The sequence below is a fragment of the Cydia pomonella genome, chromosome 2 (assembly GCF_033807575.1).
Source record: "Cydia pomonella isolate Wapato2018A chromosome 2, ilCydPomo1, whole genome shotgun sequence".
Taxonomy (NCBI): Eukaryota; Metazoa; Arthropoda; class Insecta; order Lepidoptera; family Tortricidae; genus Cydia; species Cydia pomonella.
The window spans coordinates 28,126,161-28,146,222 of record NC_084704.1 but is presented as its reverse complement, the minus strand read 5'-3'; the positions used below and the strand labels follow the sequence as shown (position 1 = coordinate 28,146,222).

General features: G+C 35.2%; 1 protein-coding gene across 2 annotated transcripts in view; it reads left to right on the top strand.

The window, feature by feature from the left end:
- Positions 1–3,360: 3,360 nt before the first annotated feature.
- LOC133534814 (uncharacterized) overlaps positions 3,361–20,062 on the top strand; it is an 89,105-nt gene continuing 72,403 nt past the window's right edge. The window contains exons 1-2 of one of the 2 annotated variants that reach the window (XM_061874101.1): positions 3,361–4,673; positions 15,337–15,542. In XM_061874101.1, the coding sequence (XP_061730085.1) occupies positions 4,616–4,673; positions 15,337–15,542 (264 nt within the window). In that variant the 5' untranslated portion in view covers positions 3,361–4,615. The remainder of the gene's footprint in view (positions 4,674–15,336; positions 15,543–20,062) is intronic. The other variant, XM_061874099.1, reaches the window with a different exon arrangement.

Genomic DNA, 20,062 nt, shown 5'->3' with positions numbered 1-20,062 from the left:
ATCTAGTCGAAATATGGGGTTGTGATGCCAAAACCAACTTAATAATTTTACAAAGGTCACAAATCAAATTAATAAAATCCTTATTCAAGTATAACTACCTTATCAATATCAAAACACTTTACCAAAAACCAAACTATTCAATATAAAACAACTATACACTTATACTACTTGTATCTTAATTCAAAAAATCCTAACAAATAAAGTACATACAAATATTAAATTCCATACAAAATTAAATTATTTAAACACAGATACGGCAAAAGAAACATCACGTCCGAGGGAGCTCAGATGTACAATAACTTACCTAGTGAAGTGAAAAATTGCAAATCATTAAAAATGTTTAAAACCAAGTTGAAGAAATATATCAGTGATAATGTATATTAAGTATCATCGACTAGCTGGATGTGACTGTAAACCATGTATGAAATTGTTTATAGTTTAAGCTCATTGTAAGTGAATTTTTGTTCTTTATGAGTAATAAAAAATCTTTAAACCCAAAGTTTGCATTCGATTGGAATAGTGGACTTGAATTTCTTCTGAAGGGATTGAGACGGATTATTTTGAGAACAATTTTTTTCACTTAGGGTCTTGAAACGTCGTAGGTTGTGTTACTCAAATCTCATGCGTTATATAATTATTAACAAGTGATTAACCGTCCCTACTGCTACCTTTTGCTGCATAATGTTCTATGCTCATGTATATAACCACCAACATAGAAATCCACGCGTACGAAGTCGCGGGCAACAGCTAGTTATGCTATCGCTTTATAGTTCGTGTCATCCACGATGACGCGCAGATTTGACAAATTTGACCTTTAATAACATGGTAATACGGGTAAAGGTAAGCGTCTTCACGAATAACACGATCTATAATTATAATGCGTGCTTTAACACTTTCTGATCACGCGTACAAAAAATCATTACGATAAGAGCACCCTAAAACCCGTCATCGCAACAAAACGTGAGTAAAAGCCATTATCCATATTTACTATATTTCTTGTTCTCTATCCTATTTCCTTGTTTTGGCGACAATTTTTTTATAGAATTTAATTTCACAGGATATTTTTCAAGTACCTACTTAAGCATTTTCATATTGTAAAATAATCGTTTAATTTTTTTTTTTACTTTAAATAAGTTAAGTTTGGTTAGTTATTGTTTAATCGAAAATGTCAAAACTAATTTCGTTTCTTGGACAATACTCATGTAAATTCATTTCACACAACACAGAACAGTATTTATTCGAACATTACATTTTCGGAATAGTGATACTTAACCTACTTTTCTAGTAAAAGATGGTATTCGTGGGAGTCGCAGTTCTAACTTAACCTAACCCACTTTTCCGGAAACAATTTGTTTTCGTGAAGGTATTGGTTTCCACTGAAGTTTGTTTTATTGAAATGCAAAGTTTGTTTATATGTTTTATGATAGCTAACTTAAGCCCCATTCGGACGGATCAAGAACTTGCATGCAATATTCGATAGATGGGTAAATCCACGGTGACTCACGTTACTTTGTAGTCACTATTCCTAACAATCTTGACGTATATTTGAGATCAAGAGCTTTCTACCTCGAAAACTTGATAATAATATCACAGAGTACATTACTGCGAACGAATTGTCGAAGTACTTTTTCTCCAACAAATTATGGAAATTGGAGAAAAGTAGAAAATAACTCTGTGACTCACGTTACAAGAAATGGACACGGAGTTTTTCGCCTTTTGTGTTTATTGATTTCCCTTTGATTATTGAATGAATTTGTTTTAACAAAATAACAACACAATGACATAAATAATCAAGCTTCTTTAATAGTTAACCAAATGAAATCAAAGATACACACTTATTAAAATAAACTATAAAACCTCACGAACTCACGTTACAGCGATTTCGTGAATCACGTTACTTGCGACTACCTAGAATATTTTGATATTTTTTTATCATTTCTAGCAAACAAATAGCATATTTTTTACTTATTATTATTAGAATTAGATAAAATAAATTGTATAAAGGCTATAAATTATATTTTTTTATTCAGCTAGTGGGTTTATGTCATCTTGTTTTTCCATTTCGGTATAAATAAATAAATAAATAAATAATGTATAATTTGGGGTTAATAACCTGGTTTTTCTTTTACACCTTTGTCGAATGCTTGAGATATTTGTGCTTTTTCCAACTTACCACACTGCCAATACATTATATGACACTTTGATATGCCAGTGACGGCAAGCCTATGTTTTTTCTTATACTCTTCATACGTTCCTTCGTCTTTCAGCTTCTGTCTTCTTCTTTTTGCCCTTTCTGCCGCTGATAGAGGCATTGTAGCTCCAAAATACATTAAAATATTTAGTTACTCTCTTTACAGTAGCAATAACGCGATTCACTGTGACTCACGTTACAAGTATCTCAAGTCAAGTATTTCTTTAAAATAACACTTTTGCGGAGAAATAAACCGCGAGAATGACATCATCTAAGCCAAATCATATACACATAGTTCAATATAAGTTCATTTGTCCAAAGCTTCAGTACAGTAAATGAAAAATATTGTTTTTTGCGTTACTCACGTTACTCAACGACATGCAATTTTCATTCTCCTCTTACATAATTTTCTTTCAACTTATGATAATTGTAATCAAAGTACCGCGTGAATAATTTAATAGACAACAGATAAATAAAGGTTACTTACCTCTTCTTTGCGTAAAAATCAATTAAAGTCGTAATATTTATAATCACTTATTTTACGTTCGTAGTTGATTCCGCAAGCAGCACTTACAATGTCGGAAATTATGACAACCGTTGACTTATTATTGACTTAAGGTTATAAAATTTGTTCTGCTACCCTCATTTCTTTATTCTACATTCAGACACATTCTAAATTCAATAGTTTATTTTTTCGTTGTCATGTCCGAGTTACGCGGAAAGACCCAGATTACTAACTAGAGAATATAATTAATTCAGTCGATCGGCCAATTACCGCAATGACGAAAATTGCATGTAAGTTCTAGAACCGTGTAAATGGGGCTTTTTAGTTATTTATTAAATATTCTGTGAACTGTAGTCTCGCACAAATAATAATAATTCTATTGCCAGTCTTTTAAATTATTTTAAAACCATTGAAACATATCCTGCATTAAATTTAGTTTCGTAGTACGTTTCTTTGAAATGAGTATTCGAAGAAACAAAATGAATTGTTACAAAAATGTGGGATTCGATTATTATAGAAATCATTTTCTCCAAAACAGAATTCGGCAAAAAGTTTCTGGATGAAATAAAGAAGCACACATCAAATCAAATATGATTCCGGCTAAAACCCTGAAACGTTGGAAACATCTTTTTTTGGCGGATTTGCTTTAATTCAATTCAATGTAATGTTTTATTTCAGACTTGAACGGTTACCATTACCATATCATTTAACCGGACAACAAGGCAGTTAGTGACATTATCTAAGTAAATAGTAGGGGACTAACTCTACGGCAGCTGCTCGACGCAAAGATGGCGCAACTGCGTGGCGACGCCATTTTCCATAGCGCTGACTAGACGCCGACGCTCAAAAGACGCTAGGGGACAAATTATTATACTTACACGGCTTATCAGACGTGACAGTCGTTTATGAAAAACGCCATAAGCCTTTACGAAGGGCCGCACTGCGTGGCAAGGTGTTCCGAATTATAATCTTGAATTTTTCCTCATTGTTGTTGGTCTATTTGACGGTATAACACATCATCATATATTTAAGAGTTAGACTTTTGTCGGTGGAGCGATTTTCATGTATGTCGGTTCTCTGCCTTTTCCTTGACAGCTTGATACGACACGATGTTGAGTTTTTCCTTTATTCGTTCCATGTATTCTCTCCTTAAGGGCAGGTACAGACGGACTGCAACTCTACTGCAACTTGGAACTACATGCTGACGTTGCAGTTGGCGTGCAGTCTATATCGACCCTAATATCCCCTTCTTCTTCTTTGCTTCATCTTTCCCTTCTATGATTCGTCTTGTCGTAACAGATGTCCAAGCATCTTTCGTCTTCTATTATCTATGGTTCTCAACAAACTTCTCTTCTCTCAGTTCTCTCCTACTATACGTAAAACCTCTTTGTTGGTTTTCTTTTCAGTCTAATATTTTGGAAAAATGGTCTCATGTAAAATATCAAAAGTCTAAATAAATGTACGGAACCTTCATTGCCCAAATCTAAACCGAAATTGAATGGATGTATTTATACGTTACAGTTATTGCTCGAAATGCTATGAAAACCTTCGAATATCTCTGAACGTACATTTATATTTGTAGAGCCTATTGTTACGGACCATGTTATATATTTTTCTCGCGAAAATAAGGTATAATCCCTGGCTGAGCAAGACAAATAGGGAAAAGTGGAACATTTCATTTTAATCCTGACGGGAGAAAGGTCCTTCTTACCCTGGCGGGCGCACCGCGCAGTCGGCTCGTAGGCGCGCTACGGACGGACGCGTCTACGTCCACATCGCTACGAATTGTGTGCGTATCTTGTGCTACGAAAAGTTTAAATTCTGCGTTCATAATAATTATTCCAGTGTATACCCAGCGGGTATCATTGCAAATAGAGGTTTCGTGTTAAGTGCTAAATTGTTCAGTTTATTGTTAGGAAATGATTTGTAACTTTAAGAAAGTTTTATGGATACTTCTCTATACAATAACTGTTCAAGGTAAGATTTTTTTTATTCATGATTAATAAAACCGGCCGATTGCGTATCGGGCCACGCATAATAGAAAATTTCGTATCTTCATATGATATATAAAAGCCGTATCAGCTATAGGCCATATATATTTCCGGCACTTATGTCCTTTTAATAAGAAGATAAGTTTTTCGGAATAAAGTCATGGGTAAAACAATCATGTTTAAAATATTCGTGGAAAGTATTTATTAAGCGTTATTGTCTTGTTTTTTTTAAAATACATTTTATACACCCGGTTCAAAGTTAGAGGGAATATATACTAGTCGACTTTCGCAGCGATATTTTACAAAGTAAAATACACTTCATTAAAAAAGAAATTAAAAAAATTAGCCCTATTTTTAAAGACCTACGAAATTATGTCTCACACGTTGATATTTCCTTATTATTTTATTATAAGTTACATGCCCAATGAATTATCCAAGTTTGAGACCTCGAGAACGCAACTTAGTCAAAAAACTAAAAAAACAACATTATAAACAAGTCTGCAAAAAATCCGTACTACCGGATTTGACGCAAATGAACTCCGTTACAAAAGTCGAGATTATTAGAATGACTGCATGAACAATCTAGATAGTTAGTACCTATGAAAATTGTACAGGCATAACAAGTTGAAAACGGTCGGCTTGTTGCGCCTCTGAATTGTACATATATACCAATATGAGAATATTTTGCTAAATTAATAACTAATGGGACAAATGTACGTCTTGTCGTCATAATTACCTTCAGCGTAACGTGTCTAGTCTAGGATCTCTACGCAATTTATGATCAAAATGCTTTACTAGTTATTTGACTAACTAAGAGGGAAATATAGCACTACTCGACCATGCATAAAGAAAAAAATCTTTTTCCACTTCTAAATATTTTTCATTCTCCATGATTTATAGTATGTTATTGACACAATAAAAAACTAGGGTTATATATTTTCCTTTTTTTTCAAAATTTGAAAAACAAAAACAAAACTTTTCAAAAAAGCGAAACCTATAAATGTAGAATATATCGACATCAAAATCAAAATGATTTATTGATTTAGTTAGTGGAAACTCGTTTATTCCCGAAATGGAATTTCATAGAAAAAGTACCATTATTCATCCCTCTTAATATACTGTATTTACGTGATATCGATACCCTAGTTCACATTCATACTAATTACGGGAAAATTTTTGGTTGAAAATAAGACTTTGTGCACTATTTATAAGGTACAATTAAACAACAAAATTTTCCCCGAGCTTACGAGTAGTACGAACTAGGGTATCGATATGGCAGTTGATAAATCCTAATATTTCTATAATTCCGGCATTCACAGGTGACCAATCACTTAAATTCGTAAAATATTGTAATTTCGCCATTAGACTATACACAAATCGTTATAAAATGTGTAAAAAACGCACACATGAAGTTTATGTTATATTATCTCTAGAAGTTAGATAAATAGGCTCTCATAATTACAAGCGGTAATAAATGGAACATAATCAGATACGAAGTACTCAAGGAGCTCTCGACTACTTTTTTAAGGGACCGGCTTTCAACCAACTCGTACGTTATAATGAGCAAAGTTGTAAGCATGAGGGCTTAAAATTGTTTTGATCAACGGTACGAGAGTTTTTACTGCTCAGAAATATTTAATTATGTTGGTAAATGATAATTTTAAGGGCATTGTTATAACATTCCGTTCGTGAATCATGTTATGCTAACGTTTTCCGTGACTTTCAGGGATTTTTTATTTTTACACACTGACAGAGACTACCGAGAGAGAGAGAGAGAGAGAGAGAGAGAGAGAGAGAGAGAGAGAGAGAGAGAGAGAAAGAGATAGATAGAGAGAGAGAGTAGATAATTCTTTTAACGACGATTGTCGTAGAGATCGGTTACTCTACGAAGCAGTGTTGTCATTTGTGACGTTAAAAAAACTCTTAAAGACAACTTAATGAGCGAGAAACCTATGTTTGTTTGTTGAACGTTACCGGTATGTTTAAATTATATGTAACTATCGCCGCTTCCGAGTTAAGGAAAACTTATCCAAAATATATGCATTCAGTGGCTTGTTAAGGTAGTAATATATTTTGTTGTAAAGTTGTATTCACACTACATATATTTTTGGCCACTTGTTGTTATGGAATATAGAATATTTATTTTTTTATTATTAAAATTAGTTACACAGCATTACTACTAAGGCACTGCGAACTACAAAACATATAAAAATACAAAGATAGTAGAAAACACAAATAATAACAAAATACAATCTAAACATTGGATTTGGGCGACGACGTAACAGCGTAGCTCCGTAGCGTGGTCTGACTCGGCGTAGGATTCGGCAGGTTGCCCCGGAACCGCCGAAACAGCACACCCCCTTCGGCCAGAAGTCCGCGCTTGCGATGGTGTCCTGTAGCGGCCGCGGCACGCGCACCACAAATGAACTGAAGTGCACATAGTGACGCGACTGAGCTGGCGTACCCTCAGCGTGTCTTCCGACGAACGTTCTCCACCACCTCGTCGGCCACGGCGGAGTAATGTAGGCGTGACACGTAAAGCGCATATAAATTTTGCAATTTGCTATGCTTTTGACATCTATATTAACGTTTAAATTGCGGTAGCAATGCGCTAAGAATAGCAACTATCTAAATATATCAAGGATTTTATCAGCGTATTAGTCAGCAATGCTGCTGCGACCGTAATAAAAATGTAGCTATTATCAATACTCATATAATATCATATTAACTATTTCTGATTTTTAACCTAGATCGACCTTACATACAATGTGTTATAATTATGTTTCGTCCGAACTATTATAGGATATTATTATATTAAGATACATATTAGAAAACAGTTGCGAGTATTTAGACCACAGATCAAATCACATTACAAATTACACAAAAAACTAAGTACAAAGTATGTAAGTAAAACAAAGTTATCAACAATATATAGATGTATAAAAACACTAGATTTTGTTCTTCAATTTAAAGCGCGCGTAAAGCCCGGCAATCGCACCCGCTATTTCCTCTTGTGCTATCATGTGCAAAATAAATATTAATATAAATATAGCCCAGTAAAAATACGGTTCCGCAAAATAATAAATTATAATAGCCAATTTTTTATATTACAATTCGATATTTTGAGATAATACGAGTATATGCTTGAATCCTACAAACTTTTCACCTGGAAGTCAATTTCCAGACAGTTTTTGCACAAATAAGCGCCAATTTTAATAATAAATATATTATGTTTATTAGAGCGTATTAATATTTTTTTTGTCTACATTGTTATATTTGTCAGTTAAAAGTGCAAACGAACGAAATATGTGTACCCAGGGTCACAAAATTTATGCTAGCAGTGATGTACCTATGTCCTAAGTTGCTAGAAACAAATAGTAATATATTATAAGTGACTATTTGATTCGATGGTCATTCAAATACTAAGAATACATTTTCATAAAAATCATACTGAAAAAAATTACAGATTCGTGCTTCTCGCATCTATCGGCGGACATTGACAATGAAAATCGAAAATAAAAGTACTATTAATAGTATCTAGTTCAGCCACCTGCTCGTCCATTGAAATCGGAGAGAGTTCCATTTTTTTTTTCAATTTGTATGTATTACCATATCACAGGATCATTGGGTTCAGGACCTTTGGGAGGCGTGCGTGGGCCCGAAGTCAACAGCTCAGAGACCCTCCAAGACAAGTTTTATGTAATACACCAGCTAGAACACATTCACGGATAAATGGATACCCGTAAATCGGCCCCAGCTGGCGTAGCAAGAGCTATTGTAAATAAAGTGGAGAAGAATGCCGCTTGTGGTGTTGAAGTTTTTCAATTTTATTATTACATTAAAACGATCGCACAACATAACTAAACTGTGGTTGATAATATGTGTACCCGTTTAGGCGTCGCATTGCGCAGTTGGCGACGCATATATGCCTACAGGAAACCATTGTCAACGCTGACTTATCTCAGTTTTTAATGTAATTGAATTATTACCTCATATATAAAAACGAATGGACAAGGAAAAATCAAAATAAACAAATGAAAATTTGGTACCATACGATACCCCGCAAGTTCCTGCATCTTTTGACACTACTGCCTTTCGTCTATCTTTATAACTTTCAGAAACATAGCCAAATAACACCCCCCCCCCCCTCCCACTAAAACGACCAGATAATTTAAACATTTTCAATATGAAAACGTTTGTAATATTTGTGTACGCATTTATTTATGTTCGTCAACACATAACGACATTTGGTTGAATTCTGTTTTGTACGTAATATGTAATCAATAATACAATATGTATAATACTAGATAATTTAGCTATTATGAATGATTTCCATTCAGTTAGTATGAGCGGACAGTAATTTTACTGGGGTTATAATGTTCCGTTAAACCACCCAACTACTTACATGTGACGTTATCTATGAAAAGGGACCTTATTGTCGAAGGCGCTTCCACTGTCATAAACGATGCTCCGATACAAATACAACGCTGCGCGATGCAGTGCAGCGTAAGCGCCGTCGACAATAAGGTCGCTTTTTATAGATAATGCCACTAATAAATAATCCAAAAGATCCCAACTGTGGTTCAAAATGAAATCGAATATATTTGTTCAGGTGTAACTTTTATTTTAATGTCATTGTTCCATAACAGAATATTTAAAAAATCGGCCAATAGCATGTCGGGCCATGATCAGTGTAGGGTTCCGTAGTTACCAATCTATCAGAAAAAACTAAACGGGGCTATGAGTAAGTATCATGTACCACATTACAAGCATAAGGGAGTTATCGCAGCGCTTTGTCCGTTTTTTATACTGAGAAGAGAAGACTTTTTACAATAACGCAAAAACGGCTGGACCGATTATGTTCGCTATAGTTTTCATTGAAAATATTTATTAAGTTTTAGTTTTAATTTTATTTTTTATTTTTTGGACCCATGGTACAGAAGTTTGAGGGGGCGGGGGACTTTCTCAAAAAATGGCTGTTGAAGACCCCTATTTGTTTGGAAAGACCTATCCAATAATACCCCACATCATAAGCTTAAAGCAAAAAAATAAATGTATGGACCTCCCATATAACCCAATATTTTTTTAAAGTTTTTATTGGAATGTTCTGTCTAGCGTGGGATTAAAGTATCTATGCCAACTTGCAGCTTTCTAGTAGGTACTAACGATCAAAGAGCAAAGCCGTGGACGGACAAACGGAAATGGCGTAACTATAAGGGTTCCTAATAGTTCACTACGGATCCCTAAACATGGGATAAAACACTCAAACTAAACCAAAAAGAACATTGTTTTTGATACCATACGATATCCCGCAAGCTCCTGCATCTTTTGACTTTACTGCCTTTCGTCTATCTTTTTAACTTTCAGATATATAGCCGAATTACACTCCCCCTAAAACGCTTACTCTATGAAAATATAACTTTTTGCCTATTTTTTGAGGTACAATGATTCAGTTGTAATATATATTTTATATATTTTAGGAATGTTGGCAGTTTGATATTTGGATGTCGGGTATTTTTACAATTTTAATCCAAGAAATTGAGTGTTTTTCAAATGCTTCCACCGAAAACAAAAATTGTACTTGTTGATAAAAGAAATTTAAAAAGCATTAATAAAATAAATTTGCCATATACTACAGTTTTTGAGAAAGCAGGAACATTCAGTGTGACCATAAGTGTTTACTGTCAATATTGAGCAATATCTGCTGCGCGCAGTGCGGTGGTGCGACGTGCCACTCTTTGAAAATAAGCTGAACAAAAAATTGGCCAAAGTACTTACAGGTTCGCGGTTGAAGTAAGTGTGCTTGCACTGTCATAAATGAATGAAGTATGTAAATCAGATTAACTAAGTCAGACATAAGTAGTTAATGTAAATACGTATGGTAATGTGTTCGGCCACATTAACTGAGTATAATTTGGTTTTATATATAATCTTTTAGAGAAGGCATTGCTAACTGCAAAATTGATTGAAGAACACCTTACAGTATATAATATAAACAAACTACGAGTGGCATGTGACATGCGTTGCTAAAAATAAATAGATAATGGATTTGAACTTTTGCTCGTGCCAGTAAATTCTCGGAAGGTAGGTGCTATTTAAATATGATAAATAAATCTACTTTGGGGACAATGTTACACAGATCGATATAGCCCCAAACTCAGCATAGCTTGTAACTATGGATACTAGGGCGACGATATACATACTTATATAGATAAATACGTACATAGATACATAGATAACATCCATAGCTCATAGCTATCTCATCATCTATCATAGCTCTTACCGGGATTCGAACCCGGGACCTTCGGCTTCGTAGACAGGGTAATTCCCGACTAGGCTAGCAGGCCGTAGAGCAGGGATATTTTTTGTGTGGGAATGAGACCGGTATTTTTTGTATGGGAACGAAAACGGTATTTTTTCGTTCTTTGTTAATTATTTCATGTCTAAATGGGAAATCTCATAAATGATACGAAGTCTTTACATATCTAAAAACACATCTGAGTCCTACAATTGGAGTATAAAATAAACCGAAATTTATAGTTATTTCGAAGTTTTTGCAAAAAACCGGTTACGATCCCTGGCGTAGAGATTATTTACTGACTGTAATGCAAATCAACTAATAGGTGACTCGCCCACGGCCAGTCCACAACAGAAAATGAAAAATAGCCTTGATAAATTGTCAACTTCGCGATTCGTCGCAAATTTTGGCTTGTTCAATTAGTAAAAAGGTAAAAGGTTACGAAGGGTTACAACAAGGGCGTGTTTGCTCAAGTGCAAGTAATCTTGCGACGGGCAGCCGTGGTTTAGCTCGCTCTCGCTAACCCGTATTTATCACTGGCGAGGGGAAATCAGTCGTTATTGACTATAGGGATCGGTTCTGTTTCCACAAAAAAGGGAAAATTACGTCCGCTCATATTATTTTATAAAAGTGACACGAATGAACCAGTCTGTTTATGAAAGAGCCAGCTGCATTTTTAGACATTTTTAAACAATCTGATTACGGAGTGTTACATTATATCTAACACAAAAATAAAATCCAAGGGCGCTCTCTTAATTTAAGTAAGGTATTACGGCTAGGTTCTCAAAGCGTAATTTTTCTCGTACGTATATAAATAAATATTATAGGACATTGTTACATAAATTGCCTAAGTCCCACAGAGGAAGCTTAACAAGGCTTGTGTTGTGGGTATTTAGACAACGATATTCATATAAATATATAAAAAATCCTTAAATATATAGACGACACCCATGACTCAGGAATAATAATCCGGTAATATGTAAAATAATGTAATAATCTATCTACATTATATAAACGTGTGCCTAAGGAGGTTAAAAAGGGGATGTAAGTTTGTATGGGGGTCAAGTTTTTTTAAAGTTAGGAACTTGAAACTTCGTGAGAAGGTATTATATTAAAATAGAAGAAAAGCAATTTCAGCGGTTTTGGAAATTCATCCCTTAATAGGGTTAAAAGTTTGAGTTACAGTTTGATTTGAGTAGGGACTTGAAATTAGTAGGAAAAGAAAATTTTACGAAGTAGAAAAAATAATTTTAGTGCTTTCGAAAATTTTGCTTCTGATAAGGTTAAATAGGGATTGAAAGTGTGTCTCGGGAAATAAATCTACGCGGACGAAGTCGTAGATACCTAATAACTAGTATATATATACAGGTTGCCGCATAAAAATGAATATTGAATAAAAAACAGGAAGAGAAATCTAAATTAAAGAAAGTAGCAAGAAAATTTCATTTTTTTTAAATCACTTGTGGTGAATAAAAAATGTATAGAGACTAGTGTGACTCACTTTCTAAAAAAATAGTTTATCTAAAATACTCATTCTATAATGGTATAACGCGTATAACACATGCTATTTACATCTTTACAAACAAATATATTATGGCCTAGATTGTGATTGAAGTATAAAAGTCAGATAAGTTCGTTTATCTCCAAAACCATGAAACTTTTACTCGACCTATAAGTGCATTTTTTGGACCAGCCAAAGGTGACCTGTCGGTGGTAAGAAGGTTATCCATTAATTACGCAGAAACCTGTATAATCATTAATCAACGAAGTACTAGTAGTAAGAAAAGCTCGTTGAAATTACTAAGTCAAATACCTAATTGTTAAATGTAGCTAAAAGTCGCATTAATTAGTATATAAAGTCGAAACTCGTCAAAAATAACATAAAATTCGTAGTGCTACACAAAAATTGTCGCCTACTATTTTACATATAGGTATAATTGTTGAGATAAAGTTTTAATTAGGATAAACATCCGGCAAAATTTCTAACATTTTGATAACAAAATACAGCGTTATTATTGGACCGAGAGCACATTTTTGCACGGTCCCAAGTCGGCATGGAAAGTTTTTGACAATAACGCGCAGCTACTGGTGTCTTTCAGCAAGAAGCTAATTAATCTTAGGGCAAAGTATTTATCAAACTTGGCAAATTCAAAAATACCTGCACTTGTATTTAAACTTTAGAAATGCCAGAGCTTCTGCGGCGCCTTTAGCATGTCTAAAGTTTAAATACAATTAAGACTTCTATAATAATCAATTCTCAACGGTTATCTTACGGTTTCTTCATTTAACTGTATATAGTTCTTGAATAGCTAGCATTGCTCTTTACTTACAATAGATTTACGTTACAATGATTTTTAATTAGTTTATTTTACACAGTGCAATTATATATTTCAATTTTATAAAATGTGTAACCAAGAATTCCAGGAAAAACTTTAATAGAACTTTTGATTTGACTTTCAATATTTTAGGCCTTTTATCAACCTTAATTCTCAAATATTCATGATATTATGGAACACTCAATTCAATTCCGAAACAGAAATATATCCTCTGTGGAAATCCTACGAAATTCATAATATTTGGGTGAATCACATCACATCAAACAGATCCGTAATCTTCAAAATTGGTAAATCTGTTTTCTAAGACGTATCATTATAAGTTTGCGAGGAGAAAGAAACTGTTTTTTTCCCTATATATATAACTAGGTATTCCTATATACTCGTATATTTACTTAAGATTTCTACCTTTCCAGTGCATGGGAATCGCTGGACGTTTTACTTTCTTTCGGTATTCAAATATAAACAATCGAGTTCGATTTGATACTCGGAATGTGTATTATGTATAGCTATGTGTATGTGTATGCTAACGGGCATTTTAGCTGGGACTATAATGTGGTTATTTCCGAGAACGCCTTAACTGAATGGCCAACAAGTTACATTTTGGTATATTAACCTCTAGATAGGAACCCTCTATCTGTTCTGAATTTCTGTATTTTTTATGGTCTGGTTCTGGTACCTATCAAGTTTGGTTTCTGATACTGAAAAAAAAACGCGACAATATTATCTTGGCCTCACAGCATGGTTGCATTTTATCGCCTGTCATCACGCCTGTCACTTTCGCACTTACATACTTGTTGAAAATGACAGGCATGGTGACAGGCTATAAAAATGCGACCGTGCTACCGCCGCTGGAAGCAACTTTTATAGGTAGTCTGCCTTTGGTAAAAAATATGATATCACAAAATATCATTAACTCATAGAACCTCCTGATAAAAAAGGTTGCTGTTATCCATTTAACAGGCAACATCTTTATAAGTACCAGTACCAAAGTCCTCGGAAGGAATCCGAAGGATTTTAACAAGGTATTCGGAGACCAAATCAATCACAAAGTGTGAAACACATACAGCCATGTATTTCTTTTTATTTATTTATTTTTAATACATTTGTGCATGAATAGTAAATTATACTAAACAATAGGCAACGAGAATCGAATTTGTGCCGGAGTGCTCGTAACCTTAAACTATACGTAGGTTTTAGTGCTATAAAACAATTCTGAAATATATTTTTTAGTTAGTCTTAACTACCAGAACATAATTCATTTTTGATAATTTTTCGAGCGGCAATGTATTTTGTACATCTTGGTCACTTGTGACCTTCGAAGATTTAACAACTGGACTGGAGCATACCGTCTGTCAAAAACCTCGGCCAATGGGTGAGCGTCAGGATGGCGAGTAAACCTCAGAAAATTTGAACAAAAAATATATAAACATATTGTACCTTCGGTGTACCTCAGTGTACCTCTCTCTCCCTGAAACGAGATATTTGACAAAAAAGGTCCACACGGCAGACGTCAGGGTGGCGCGTGGACCTTGTTTTGAGCCTAGCTTGTTTTAGGGATAGATATACTGATTTCTATGAAAAGTTTACAGAGGTACACTGAAGGTACAATAATCGTCCATTTGTATAAGACCTATAAAAGTGTGTTCATTAAAGCGTAAACTAACTACTCTTTGATTATGCGTTTGTATTAAAAATACACGTGTATACATACATAATGACCTTGTGACATACAATATAACACAACAGTGATCTCATTACCTGATTATAATCAGGTACGAGTATACCAACAGACAAAGAATACATGCTTGATCCTTTTCATTTGAACCTAAGTAAATAAGGAAAAAGCTATATATAGATAACGATTTTTATGATCTGTTTTCAAACGTTTTGAACGCTGCAAAGAAGTTAATTAAATTATCTGATTATTATTTCCATGAAATTCTTCGGTATTTTTAGCCAATCTGTTATGTACTAGCGCCTACATATTGACAAACAAATAACGGCTTTGTTTACAGGATCCTTATGCCTACGCAACGTTCACGTGATCGTGCCAGACGCCGCGGAGAGGGGCTCCAAAGTGCGGATGCAGTGTCTATACGACCTGGAACAAGAAGTGCTGTACTCTGTGAAGTGGTACCGTGGGGACCGCGAGTTCTGTCGGTATCAGCCGCGCGATGCCCCTCCTTTGAAAGTTTTTAGAATTCCTGGGATCGAAGTTGAGGTTAGTTTACTTGAGTAAAATGTAGGTATATTATATTATAGTTTTAGCGAGCGTGTAGTTCAATAGTTTAGGTGATGTTCAGATTTCCAGTCAATTTCCTTGATGAAATGAGTGACGGAACACCATAATCACGACAGTAATGCGGTGGCGTGTAGCTGCAGACATGCGAACGTCCGAGCTGTTGACATCTGAACGTCACCTTTAATCTATGATTTCATGTAGGTTAAACTATAATGCGTCGCCTCCCTCCAATGAATGACTCTAGTCTTAATTTAAGGCACCAATGGTTAAACTCCAGTCTACCATACTGTTTACAGATCTAGTTGCATGAAAATTATTGAACAGACTAAACTAAGTGTAAGGCCTGAGTCGGAGCGTTCGGCGAGGCGCGCAGCATGGCGTCGAGCTCACAAGTCATTTAAGCAGCGTGCCGTGCACTAAGGCCGCACCAATAACTTTGCATTTGTTTAAGCGTCCACTCAGGCCTTACACTAATAAATAGTTACTTTAATAATTACGAAAAGCTATAATGTCATCATAAATCAGTCAACAAGTAACAATGTTCTTGTTCCTTGTTCTAACAATTGGGTCTAAAGTTACGGGACACTAGAAATGGGAGCAGACTGAGGGAGCGAGAGTGAACTGAGTGATCTTGCAATATTCATATCTATTAACCCTTGTCAAAAGTTTCGTTCGGTCTCGTATATATTTTTGAAGGAAAAAAAAAATTTTTTTAAACACAATTAGTAGCAGTAGGCACTTTCTTGTACAAAATAATATTCAAACATATTCTTAAGAAAAAGGTAGGTACAAAGGCGAACTTCTTCCAGAGGGTCTACCGCGATCACGGAAGTTACTAAATTATGGGCATCTTTCTCTGACACTCTAAATATATTTTAATTGGAGTAAAAGAGAAAGATGCCCGCAATTTCGAAGAACTTCTGTGTACGCGGTAGGGCCTTCGGCTTCTAAAATTGGTGAATATTAGTAAGTATTAAATTCACAAAAAAAAAACAATTTGACATATTCCAAAAGTTACTCAGATACGGACAAAAATTACTCTTTACCGCACGCAAGTTATTTTTGGATAATGTAGTTATTGATCGAGCTTTAGCGAAGGTCTCTGTTTTAGCTTGGGTAAAAAATGCTTTCGTATGTCCGGATGTTCTTCTCTATAGGTCGCATTTCTCAAAACGATTCTAGTGAATTCCATAGAATTTTGTCGTTTCTACTTTTGGAGAATGTTCAAAATGGTGGAAATTTGCATAAAGAACTTAAGCGTCAGTAGGGTCTATGGCACATGAGACCATTGTGAGTTCGCTGTGATAATGACTCAATTAAGTATTTTTTAGTTTTTTAAGCTTATGAAGCTTATCGCAGGATCTACCAGCTCACAGGGCCACTAGTAAATATCTAGAGACACTTCGCCGTCACGGCATAAGGGTCGAAGGAGACCGCCATAAAATGAATAGTTTCGTCAAAGAAACATTATCAGCTTATGTCAATGTATTGGATAAAAAAGACTACAATTCAAATATAACAAAGGAAATTAAAAATTAAAAGAAACAGCGCAGCAAATGTACTGACTTAGAAGGTTAGCGCCCAGATTAACTTCACCTAGTTTACTCCAATGAAATATGGTTGCTATGTTGAGAAGCCTAGCTAGCTAGCCTAACTTGAGACAGCCCTGCGAATTTTGATTTATGAACCACCCGTAATAGCTATCCGCTGGCTATGAGTAGGCAGTCTAATATAAATAAACCTTTACAGCTTTCCTTACGGCTATTATTTCGATAACAAAAATAGAAATCTCAGCAAAAGCCAAGAGGACCCTACATATATAGGATTAAAAACGATAGCTTGGCCGTTTCATAGATCTTCTATTGGATTATCACAAAGACATAAACTTAATTTCTTAATATATGTGCCACACTGTCCGATGGAGATAGTTAGGTAGGAAATTACCGACATCACAGGACTTCAATGTTATGACACGCAATAAAGTGAAACGGCCAAGCCATACTTTTTAAACCAATTAGAGGTATATGTAGAGTTATATAGTAAAGTCAGAGCTTTGGCGTCTGCTGAAATCTGAAAACTTTTTTATTAACTGGATATTCAATTGTCGGCCCCCTGACCGCCATTGGTGGGATCTCATTTCTTTTTGTAAGTTGCCGTAGTTTTTTAGTCTTTGCCCGCGTAGCTAATTTTGTGATGCGGGTACAGGCATTGAAATGGTGGGTGAAAGTTACAGATTTTTAAATTTTTCAGATCTTTGTATATACCTAAATCCTAGGCTTCATACCAAATATTAGCTCTCTAAGACATCGGGAACTGGCCTAATTTTACTTGTTAGGTATTCAGAACTGCACCCCCTTTTATCGGGTGAGAGCGTGAAAGTTTTTTTAATTTTTTTTTCTTTTTTAATTTTTATGTCCTTTGTATGTAAATCCTAGGCTTCATGCCGAATTTTAGCTTTCTGGGACATTGGAAAGTACCCCAGAAGTTTGTGTCAGTTAGTGAGAGACCAAATCGTCGTATTTTAGGTACTGATAATCTAAAGTATCAAAGCTAGATTGCTGAAACTTAATGTATTTTATACGTTCCCTAATTATATTTAATCTTGAGAATTTGAGCTCAAATTATATTATTTCATATGATTTGTGTTAGGTGGGACGAAGCTATGAGGTTTTGAAAATGAGACGAACCGGTTCGAGAAAAGGTAGGTAATGCCGCGCCGTTTTGTTCGTCTTGGCTTGAATTGGAAAAGAGATATACAATTACAACATTTGTACTAATTTATCGACGTATCAAAACCTACTTAAATTGACTTTTAAATATAAATTTTTCGCACTGGAACACGAAATAGTCATATGACAGATATTATTTAGATGACGTGGTGTCTTGCAGTAGTTGCAGTCTAGGAATTAGGTATTTTACGGGATATAATAATAATTTAGCATATATAAATTCCACTGCTGGGCATAGGCCTCCTCTCATGTGCGAGAGGGCTCGGGATATAGTCCCCACGCTAGCCCAATGCGGATTGGGGACTTCACATACACTTTTGAATTTCTTCGCAGATGTATGCAGGTTTCCTCACGATGTTTTCCTTCCCCGAAAAGCTACTGGTAAATATCAAATGATATTCGTAAATAAGTTCTGAAAAACTCATTGGTACGAGCCCGGATTTGAACTCGCGACTTCCGGATCGAAAGTCGGACGTCATATCCACTCGGCCACCACCACTTTACGGGATATAAATCAACCAAATCATATTATTTCCCATTATTTATATTACATAAGTATAGTTCCAAAGAAATAACCTCAATGCCTTTCTTGGTCCAGTTTTGAATAGGTAGTTAACAAGCTGACTTGCATATTAAATAAGCGTGCAATGACATTGGCCCGTTCACCTAATGCGGTCGCCGAATCAAAGTAAGGTTGCCAAGCAATATACATTGTTGTCATGTGATGGACGACCCAGTATAATTGCATCATAAAAAAGGTCTGCGCAATTTTTACAAATTGTTTGAAATAAAAGAGACAAATTTGAAAATACAGTCGATTACACCAGAAAATATTGAAATGTTTTATTATCGGGTGTTCCGAGTGTTGTGTAACGGTCGATTGAGTGTACAGTCAGTTTACATTATAGACCAAGTCCGGGTTGTTCGAAAGACTTCGAAGCTAGACGCTTGATTCCCGGGCGTAAGGTTTTCATCTTAAGTAATTCCTTTAAAGACCACTATTTACACCCGCGACACACTCGGAAACGAAAATGTCGCTTTGCTCGTCGACTGTAAAGCCTGACGAGATTAATTGAATTTAAAATATTGTTTCTTGCATCTTTGTCAATCTTTTTATAAAATAGCGAATAATTTTCTGGTTATTTACTCGTACAGTCGCCATCAGATATATCGGAGCAGCCAAGAAGCTCGCAAATATCTGAACACGCACTCCAACGTCTTGACAAATTACAGGCGTGTTCAAATATTTGTGAGCGCCTCGGCCGCTCCGATATATCTGTTGGCGACTGTACATCGTTGACCTTTGATAACTTTCAGCGCCTGTTGTCAAAGAATCTCCTTGCCCGTAAAATAAATCCGCAACATGACGAAGGCCAAATAAAATCTTTTCAGGGCATAAATGACTCCTTAAGACGTTCACTAATGACTCCTCTAACTTGATGTGGTTGCATTTTGTAGCCAAAATATAAACGACTGTATCATCGAATCAGCTTTAACTTAGGTAACATACGCTACTTAACACACTTTACAGTACATATGGGGCTACTTTATAGCACTAGTGCGAGAAGTAGCATATTACGTTACTGTGTCGAACATTTAAAGGGCCATATGTACTGTAAAACGTTGTACGATACATGTGCGAATAGGTAATTCGCAACTCGTGTCGATTTAAAACACTCCCTTCGGTCGTGTTTTAATTTATCGCCACTCGTTTCGAATTTCCTATTTTTCGCACTTGTATCGTAATGATAGCGTATTTGGATATTCAAT